The sequence below is a fragment of the Gekko japonicus genome, unplaced genomic scaffold (genome assembly GCF_001447785.1).
Source record: "Gekko japonicus isolate JY-2015 unplaced genomic scaffold, Gekko_japonicus_V1.1 scaffold1782, whole genome shotgun sequence".
NCBI lineage: Eukaryota > Metazoa > Chordata > Lepidosauria > Squamata > Gekkonidae > Gekko > Gekko japonicus.
The window spans coordinates 90485-100987 of record NW_015173189.1 but is presented as its reverse complement, the minus strand read 5'-3'; the positions used below and the strand labels follow the sequence as shown (position 1 = coordinate 100987).

At 42.2% G+C, this 10503-nt stretch overlaps 1 protein-coding gene across 1 annotated transcript in view; it reads right to left on the bottom strand.

Moving 5' to 3' along the window:
* The window catches only part of PCSK1 (proprotein convertase subtilisin/kexin type 1), a 52688-nt gene that overhangs the window by 5321 nt on the left and 36864 nt on the right, over positions 1-10503 (bottom strand). Inside the window, exons 9-12 of the mRNA XM_015422608.1 lie at positions 8055-8155; positions 6550-6783; positions 4667-4824; positions 1176-1309 (exon numbers count right to left, since the gene is read on the bottom strand). Of these exons, the coding sequence (XP_015278094.1) occupies positions 1176-1309; positions 4667-4824; positions 6550-6783; positions 8055-8155 (627 nt within the window). The remainder of the gene's footprint in view (positions 1-1175; positions 1310-4666; positions 4825-6549; positions 6784-8054; positions 8156-10503) is intronic.

Below are 10503 nucleotides of genomic sequence, written 5' to 3'. Positions count from 1 at the left end.
GTCACCTGACTGCAGGGGATGGTCTGCAGACCTAGCCTATCCCCACCCATTGCCATGACCACCAACAGTTGGACACACACCATTTCACTCCCTATTGGCCCCTGGCCAGGGCTAATTTGGGACAGGGATTGCACTATATCTGGTCATTCCCAATGAGAGGAACTCTTTTTTCTCCTGCTGCTGTGCTCTCTGCTGCTCTGTGTTCTGTGCATCTGAACTGTTGTCCTGCCATGTGGTCTGTGGGAGAACAAAGGACTGCTTTGTGAGCTGAGCCTGTGCTTGCAAAGATGGAATTCTTGTTCCTCAAAATCCCTTGATGCTACCTGGAGTATTACAATGGACAATCTTGAACTCTTGGATGTTTCCTGACGGGGTAAATATGAATTACTGTTTAGTTAAGGCACACTGCCTTAGGTTTGTTATTTTGAAATCCTTCTAGTCTATGCTAAGTTCTCTACTGAATAAACTTATCCTGGTTTCTAACTTGTCTGATGTTGTAACTTGAATTCCAAGTCTCTTTCCTCTGCCTACTGGGTCACACACTACCATTGAGTATTAAGTGTGCATCTCTGAGGAGGTGCTAGTGTGTTCTGTCCCAAAGGCTAACCTAAAGGTTTGGAATCCCTCCCTTGGGGAAAAGCCGGGACTAGTTAAAAAGGGATTCTGGTGGTTATTGTTCTGGAATCCAGAGAGGGCAGTCTACCTCTCCGGGTTTTTGTTTAAGCTATTGTAAAAGTGTAGGTTCCTCCCACATTCCTGGATGGGCATGGGGGCAGAATCTATACAGCTCCATTGTGTTTTGTTTGGGATGAGTTTCAGGAGATCTTGTAACTGCTCTGCTGCCTTCAAAACACCTAGAATTGCATAGCCATGTGGTATCCATCCTGACATATATGAGCATCTCCGCTGCTTTCCCCTTTGGCTTTACCTTTTAGATATTTGGCTGTCCAGACTCTTGAGACCACTGCTCAGAGCTTGGACTGGTGCATGGAACCTGCTTAGATAGGAACCTAGAAGTCCCTGATATGTCCCTTACTGAATGGGTGGAGATTGGGCTCCAAGAACATATGTGAAACTCATCATATCTCGTTTCTAACTTTGGAGGAATATATCCCTTTATCCCTTCTACAGTTATATCCATAAATGTGTCTGCTTCATTAGCTTTCCTTACTTACCATATCAATAATTTTTAAAGTCCATGTGCCTGTTGGATTCTCCCCCCAAGTATGAACTGACATGAAATCCCAATCTTTAAAGCCATTGGGTGATTTATCTCTTTGCCGCTCAGCCAGTAAAACAGTACTGGTCCCTGTATTAGAGAGAAAGAAGAAATATGCAATTACAAAGTCATATAAAGAAAGTAGGTATGGTTGAGGCAGACAATAGTCTAATGTTATCTATGAATGCATATGATCTGCAGTTTTTGCACATTACTGCAAACTTTTAAAATGTAGTTATATGTAATTGTGCAGATTTGAACGTCTGCATGTAATGAATGAATCTGATGTCTTGTTCACCATGAACTGAGCTATTCACCACGGCCTTGAGAATATCATGTTGCATCGTTTGGGGTCAGTATAAGGACAAAGCAATAAGGAAATAGCTTGTTGTCCTTTCAGAGCCATAATAATATTAGGATATGCCACCCAAGGAGATAAGGAGCACTTGCAGATCTTAAAACACTGCCAAAGTGATTCAGCACATTAAATATTACCAGTCCATGCCTTACAATTGAGTAAATGTTATGACTTCCAGGAAAATCCTTCAGCCAACCTGAACTTGCCAACAAACTTGTTGCAAAGTTTTGTGGGTCAGATGTGGCCTGTCCTGTGGTACAATGATCTGTGGGGTCAGTAGACAGAACTGGGAAAACTCCAGTGGGCACATGGTAAGCACCTATTGACCTTTATTGATCCAAATACAGTTTTGTATATAACAGCAGGCTACTCTCGACCTCCTTCTGATGTAAAAATATAATTGTATAAAGTTGCATTTGGCAATTGAGTCTGTTCCTCATGAGGTGATAACCACTACAGGAAGAATAAAAAAGAGGCAGGGTAGATGATTGAACATAAGAACATAAGAGAAGCCAATGTTGGATCAGGCCAATGGCCCATCTAGTCCAACACTCTGTCAAACAGTGGTCAAAAATTCCAGGTGCCATCAGGAGGTCCATCAGTGAGGCCAGGACACTAGAAGCCCTCCCACTGTTGCCCCCCCAAGCACCAAGAATACAGTGCATCACCTGCTCCAGCCTGTGAGTTCCTATCTATACCTTGTGGCTAACAGCCATTGATGGACCTCTGCTCCATATGTTTATCCAGTTCCCTCTTGAAGCTATCCATGCTTGTAGCCGCCACCACCTCCTGTGGCAGTAAATGCAGCAAATGTCTTGAAAATGAGGGCTTTTAAAGTAATTGTTTAGACTTCACAAATGAGAGGATAATAATAATTAAACTACAGTACTGGAAGCAGAAACACATGGTCTCCAGGACAGAGCCTTTGTCTATATTTTTCCTTCCCCTGGCTTTATAACTTAAATACAAAGACTGCCAGAGGTCATTTGGGGGGGGGATCGCAGTTCCCCTGGGTGAGGTACGGGGGGCCGGGGCACATGACGAAGCCCCGCCCCCTGCTTCCGGCCACCCCGCTTCCGGCCCTCATTCAGCCAGGAGGAGGCAGGAGAAGAGGGAGGGTAAGTTGCTTCCTCCCTGCCTCTCCCCACCCCTGCCTGCCTGGGGCCAGGGAGGGCCTTCGCAGGGCTTCCTTGCACTCCCGCCGGCCTTGCAGGGTGTGGCCTTATGACACACTTCTGGTGATGTCAGGGGGTGTGGCCTTATGACACACTTCCGGTGATGTCAGGAGGTGTGGCATATGCTAATGAGTTATGCTAATGAGTTCCCCTAGCTCTTTTTCTACGAAAAAACCCCTGAAGACTGCAATCTGTATCACATTTACTCTAGTTTAGGGGTGTGCAGAAAAACCCGGTATTTTTCGGTTCAGGTTTATTGGACCTGAAAAAAATTCAGTATTTCTGAAAAAATACCAGTTCCCAATACTAGTATGGGACTGGGATCCGGAATGTTTCAGAAATCCAGATTTTTTTCAGGTCCAATAGACCTGAGATTAAAGAAAATACCAATCAAGGCTGGCTTGGTTTCTCTTGCAGTACAGTTTAAGCCATGCATTCTCTCCCTGCTGCACACAGACCTGGCTGGGAGGACTTCTCCTGCGATGTGGTTTAAACTGAGCTGCAAGAGGAGCCCAGCAGCCATTTGGTATAGCTGAATTTACCTGAATAAAGGCAAGAAATGTAGTGGTTTTATTTGGACTCAGCTATGCTGGTAGCTGATCAGATTCTCTGATCTATATTTGGCATAACAAATACCTGAGAAATACCAGTAAAGTCTTTTTTTAGGTATTTTTTTCAGCTTGGTTTATGCTGAATGCACACCTCTACATTAGAGTACTTTTAGTCAAGTAAATAGGAGCTACAGTGGCTCAAGTGGTTAAGACGCTGAACTGCAGGCTGTGGAAGGTTGGTAGTTCAGCAGTTCGAGACCCAGGTGCCGCATGATGGAGTGAGCTCCCATCTCTAGTTCCAGCTCCTGCCAACCTAGCAGTTCAAAAGCAAGAAATTGCAAGTAGATAAATAGGTACCACTTCGGTGGGAAGGTAACAGCGTTCTGTGCGCCTTGGTGTTTAGTCATGCCAGCCACATGACCACGGAAACGTCTTTGGACAGCGCTGGCTCTTTGGCTTTGAAACGGAGATGAGCACCGCAACCCTAGAGTCGGATTCGACTGGCTTTCGAGCAAGGGAACCTTTACCTTTACCTTAGTCAAGCAAATATAACTGCTCTGGAGTAAATACATTTCCCAAACTGACCCAAACCATGGGCTGTAAAAATGTTATTTTCTTGGCCACCAATCCAGCCAAAAGATAATCAAAACACTGAATGATTCATTGCTAATTTTGATGGACACTGGGAGAAGCAGCTCTGGAGTCTGGTTTTTTTCTCTTTACCATGGACCATGCTAACAGGAAAAATGCACAGGAAAAATGAGGAGCTATGAGGCAGGAGAGCTCTGTTATAGAAGCATTGTGTTGCCAAGACAACAGTGGCTGGGTGCATACAGTTCAAGCTCTGCATGCCCTCCATAGGAAAGATCTGCATTTCAACATTAGCAGATCTATTCAATATATAGTATTGGTTTAAGAAGGATTTTCATACACAAGATGAAAATCAAAAAGGAATATTGCAGCATCTTAAAGAATACCAGACTCCCTGCTGCAACAGACTAACACAACAATCAGACTAGAATTTGTAAGCACTTAAAACAATAAAGCTACTTTGGTTTGTTAAATTTATTAGACAGTAATATACAATGATATGCATGTCCCCATGCTGCAGGATTACTTCACATTGCCCTAACATATCATGCCACTTACATTTCAGGGTTTTCTTTCCACTACCTTAAGTGCGCATGTACTCCACCTCCCAGAAGTGCTCAACGGGAGGGCAGGGTAGAAATTTAATAAATAAATAAATAAAATCCTCATAGCTACCAAAATACTGAAACAGAATAAAAACTGACAGTGCCTCCAGTACCATTATAGATATAAATTCTAGATATAGCAGAAATATATAGTGAGTCTCCTGCACCTGATGGAGAGGTTAGGGTCACATGAAGATCACCTCTACGGGAATATTCAATTGTTGCTTCCAATTGTACATGTTCCAGTGATTTAATGGCATTTTCTTGACCTTCACATGCTGTTGTGGGAATTTCAATGGTCACTTCACCACCAGCTCTTAACAACCTGTAAACATTATGGGAAAATTGCCCTGTTATTTTTTTCACATTTCATGAAGTTTTGATGCTTTTATTTGACTCTTGGAACATTAATTATCTGATTGAAAGATCTGGACACATTGCCTCTGTTACTGTTCACTCAAAACCTGATGGCACTGGATTGTGGGTGAATGAACAAGAGAAGCAGGATTATACTTGTCTTCCCAGTATATGGGAGAAACCAAGGTTTAGTATTTCTTAGGCAATTTTGCTAAATAACCATATTAGTGAAAATTCACTGTTCCCTCAGAAAACTCCCAAATAGTATATAGTGTTCTTCAAGCAGCATCCTTATCACAGAAGGCTTGTAAAATGTATTTTGTTGCAACACGGTACCCAGGAGGAAGAAATATTCTACTGTGGAACACAGTTGGCAGCAGAGGATCGGACTCGCAATAATGGGTTTGAATTAAGGGCGAGAAGGTACCAGCTGGATATTAGGAAAAAACTTTTTTACAGTAAGAATTTTGCAACAGTGGAATCAGCTGCCTAGGGAGGTGATGAGCTCCCCCTCACTGGCAGTCTTTAAGCAGCAGCTGGACAGACACTTGTCAGGGATGCTCTGGGCTGATCCTGCATTGAGCAGGGGGTTGGACTAGATGGCCTGTATAATCCCTTCCAACTCTGTGATTCTATGATAGGACAGCATCTCTTTTAGGCAGTGGCCATGTACAACCAGAGAGAAAGATGCCTTGATTTTTTTCTTTTTGCCATCAAGTCACAGCTGACTTATAGTGATCCCACAGGGTTTTCAGGGCAAAGAGATGTTCAGAGGTTGCATGCCATTGGCTGCTTCTCTGTCTTGACCATGGTATTCTTCAGAGGTCACCCATCCAAATACTAGCCAGGGCTGACCCTGCTTAGCTTCTGAGATCTGACAAGATCAGGCTAGCCTGGGCTATCCAGGTCAGGATGGCTGAGGCCAAATAGTCTGGTGAACAAGAAAAAAAACAGTTCTGTGATGTATTTGTGGCTGTTGACCTTTTGTTCTTTTCTGCTGTAAATACACTGGGTGCAGTGCTTAAGTCCTATTGAAATACATGGCTGTGTTGCAAAGTGCAGGATGTTAATTTGACTTTCCAACAGTCTTACACTGAGCAGCATGAAGTAAATGGATCATTGATTTGCTGCTTTCTGCATCCCTGAGACACAATAAAATGAAATCCAAAGAAACTAAAAGCATACTGGTTGACATTTTCAGAACCAAATCTGCAGATTAATAATAATTTGAAATGAATGATTCTTTTGTATTCAGCTTTCAGAGCCCCTAAAATAAATAGTAATTTAGCATTTTGAGTGGACAGAGTAATTCATACTCTTCATCTGTCTAACCAAAGCACAAAAGAAAAAAAATCTGTACTTCTTTTTACCCAAAAAGATTTATGGGAAAAGACAGCTGTGGCAAATGAGGGAGAAAACAGAACCACAAAAACAAAAGCTATTTCAGCAACAAGAAATGCAAAGCAGAAATATTAACATTCAAATATTTTAAAAAGATAAATATATGTGGTTTTAAATGATTAATTTCAGTTTTCTTGGCTGGTTGTACTTGAAAAATCCACCACATGGAAACAATCACCACAAGGAGAATTTTGAAGTGGCCTTCCCATTAACGCTGTTTCATATTCACCAGCATGGGGGGGGGGGATAATACTGATGGACATTTACTGTCAGCTATCAAATGAACACTTACCTTGGCTCAAAGCTGTTGTCCTTAACAATGCACTCTTTCTTTTCCCCCACTCCTTTCCAGGTTCTAGGATCTGCCAGATCTACTAGTGCTTTTGCATTCAGTAACCCAAATCCAAATCTGCTGTTCACCATCAGCCCAGCTCCATTTTTTTTCCATCCTGGATTGTTGGCCAATGGATCAAATTCAGATGTCCATACTACCAAATGTTGCATATCCCTCCAGGTTAAATTAGGACTGTTGCAAACAAAACTCTGGTTAGTTTTTTTTAATATATATGTCACTCAGTGGTCTTGAACCATAAACTACTAAAAATTACTTCTACACTTACATATTACATACTGAATCCACTAGCTGGTGGGACAAGTTTGGAGTTTCTGGTGGTAGATCTTCCATGTGTGTGTAAGTGCCATCAATTCACTTCTGACTTATGGTGACACGAAGAACGAATTATCTTCCCTACCTCCCTCTTACTTCATCAGTCCTCTGCGTACCTTGAAAAAGTCTTTCCAGTAGGAAGTTTCTGCAAACTTTCTACGACAGGTGAAGACTTCTTTGTTTTGCCTGGCATTTGCTCAATGAGTCCTTCGTGCTCTATGTTTTAACCAATTTTATGTGTTTTTAAATATGTATTTTAGTTTTGGTTTTAATTATTTTAAGAGGCTTTAAAATGATGCCTTGTTTCAACTGTTTGCAACCATGGTGGCCATTGATTGGGCAGCCAGGTAGCTTATAAATCTTGTAAATAGATAAATAATAAATAATATTCAGTACTCTGTCATAGAAACAACTTATATACCTTCTTGGTAAAGGAGAAGAAGGTATTTCTGATGTAATTTTTATTGTGGAGCTCAGAGAACTTTGTGCTGCAACAGAGTGTCCCAATTCACCTATCTAGTATATCTTCCAAGGATCTCAGAGAGCCTTAATATACTTCTGCCTTCTTCATTTTATCCTCACTGGACAACTTTGTACCAGCTTACAATGTAATAACACTGAGCATTCATACAGTGCTTTCGATGTCTGAAGTGCTTCTTACCTGGGTCCTTACCTCAGCTCCATAATGTAGGCCAATATTTTATTAGTAAACAGGCTTGGACAAAATTTTGGAGAGATCGATATCTTAAAATATGAACTAAATAAAGGAACTTCTGGAGAGGATGATGCTATCAGTCCTATAAACTGTACATGCAAAGAGTCCATAGACACATCTCTTCCCTGCTTTTGCCTTCCCTCAGCAGCCCCTAGTGACCCCTTAAAGCCAAAGCTGTGCTGCTGGAAGTGGTAGGTGTGGGCAGTTTCACCAAATTTCCCTTCTTGCAGTCCACTCAGCACCCCATGATGTTTAATCTATCAGGCTCCTCTGCCCACCTGCATCAGCCTTTGGGGAGGAAGATAAAAAAGATCTGCTTTCACAAGCACCCTTGAACTTATCCATCCCATTAATTATGTAGTGATAATGACAAGGGCAGGGGAGAGGGTTCCAAAGAAAGTTTAAGAAGACTTACTTGGCTTCAAGGGCTAGAGCAAAAATCCCTGCAGCTAAGGGAGCAGAAGCGGAGGTCCCAGTGTGAGTCTGAGTGCAGTCATTGTGAAGATCAGCACTTATCTGAAGAAACAAAATCTTCCAGAGCTTACTGTATCTACAAACAAAACACACTTGTGCCTATCTTGGTGCCACCAGTGCACCTCAGAACACTGCCCCCTCCCTCAGATAAAAATCACAAATACTTAAAGTCATTTCTATTTTAAGTATAATTTTTGTATCAGAGTGGCCTATTTTGAGGGAAAATACTCCCACATCAAACAAACTGCCTTATACTGATATCCCAGTAGTACAAAAATAAGTGTTTCAGAGTCTCCAGTGAATCATAAAACATATCATTGTGTTGGGCCTAGAACATTTAAAAATGATTGCCTGCTTAAAATTACTCAGAGGCTGAAAATGAATGCTCTCCTCCCCCTTCAACAGAAGCACAGCACTATAATTTGGAAAATGAAGCAGATGGTTTATGAGAAAATTAAGTAACCCACTTAGATAAAGTACTTAATGTGTCCGTCCATATAACTACAATTTGGGGAAGCAGTGAACGGGACTGTGTATGGATGGAAGTGTTTATGGGATTGTAAGTACTGGAAACTTCATAATTCTGTTTTAAAAAGTTCACTAGGGAGGGTGGTTTTCTGACCCATTATACTCCAGTAATTTTTAATGCCATCTGTTGTTGAACTGAGAACCAAGTTTTACCTCACAGAAGTGTTGTGGTGTCCACTTCCATGTGGCCACCCCCAGGTTTTTGAACCTAGGAGGTGGCATAGGGCAGCAATATGGTTACTTTTCAAACCAGTCTCTCTCCCTACCCCATCCAGCCAACAGGCAAACACAGGCAATGGTATTATTTATTATTGTTGGAGTGTCTCGCAGAGTAATTAAGTCAGTAATTTGTCTGGCATTGCCTACCCTGAGCTGAAGACAGATCACAGCCAAAAGAAGGGAGCTTAGCAACTTGAGGACCCAGCACAATTCATCTCTATGGATGCAAAAGTTTGTCTTCAAACACATTTCCCCATTTTTCTTTAGTAAAGAGCACCAATTCATTTCAGAGACGGTAGAGACTTTGTACAGTCGCCCCCCCCCCCAATCATTTTCACACAGGAAGAGGTTTGTCTGAAACTGCTCCCATGTGAAGGTTACAGAACCAACAAAGAAGGGTTTGCAAGACTTTTTGGGGAGAACCATTTCAGTCAAAACATTGGCTATGTGAAGCAGAGGTCTGAGTCACATGAGAAAGATGGAGAATATTTTCACTGTAAGCTACATGGATTGGCATATTACAAACTGCTATGAAAAAGGTGTTGCAGTGGCACAGTGAAAACCACTGAAAATTTACAGTGAGCTGCGGCAGACCATTGCATTTAAAGTCCATCATGTCAGTGTTGGTTCATGTGAATCAGACTTCAGAGAGTAAAGAAATATTTCCTATAAGCATTTATGGATCATCATTTTACATCAACAAAAGAGGCAAGGTGCACTATCTATGCTACTTTTCTGGTTGTCTTGTGACATGTTTGTATACAGCTTCCTGCTATCAACCTAGTACCAAACTAGACGTGTGGGTTTGGGACCAGCAAAAACAGGCTACTTTTCTGGTTGTCTTGTGACATGTTTGTATACAGCTTCCTGCTAGCAACCTAGTGCCAAACTAGACGTGTGGGTTTGGGACCAGCAAAAACAGGGAAATTAACTTTCCCTGCAGCATTGTTTTGGCATAGGAAAATGACATGGAGGAGGAAGGCAAGAGCCCTTTCTTCCCCATGGTGGCTTTCTAAGTCCAAACAGGCTGTCCTTTTGTTGTGTCCGCAGACCGCCACCAGGGGTCTGTGTCCTCAGTCCCCAGCTTAGTTCCTAACACAATAGAGGCCAAGGATCCTAGGCCACCTTTAGTCCTCCAATAGGATCTTTGGTGGGAGATTCAAACCCTCCAATAGGACTGTGGGTGTGTCTGGGATGGGTGTATATAGTTGGCCCTTGCCGGGCCGTTTGCATCTTTTGTGTGTGTACTACAATAAACGTGACTTGTTCAGCATGTCGTGGTCCGCTTTTCCATGCATAGAACCCAGCACTTTTCACCTTTCTTTTAAAAAGCCATTAACAACAGCTGCTAGGCGGCTGCTGAGAACCCGAGTTTGAAAACTTTCCCATCTAGTTTGGGACCTAGTCTCACAATTAGCCTGTGAGCGGTGCAATACAATTTCTGAAGCTAATTCATAGAATCACCACCATTCTGTCTCTTGATCAGGGATCTCCCTCCTATGGAACACACATTAACAGGATGGGGAACTTGCTAATTTTCAAAGTTATTGTCCCTTAGTGCTGAACGCCAACTGGTTTTTATAAAAGAGGGGGTGCAGCCCTCATATGTTAAAGTGTGATATAGTTCTTTGGGGTTACACAAT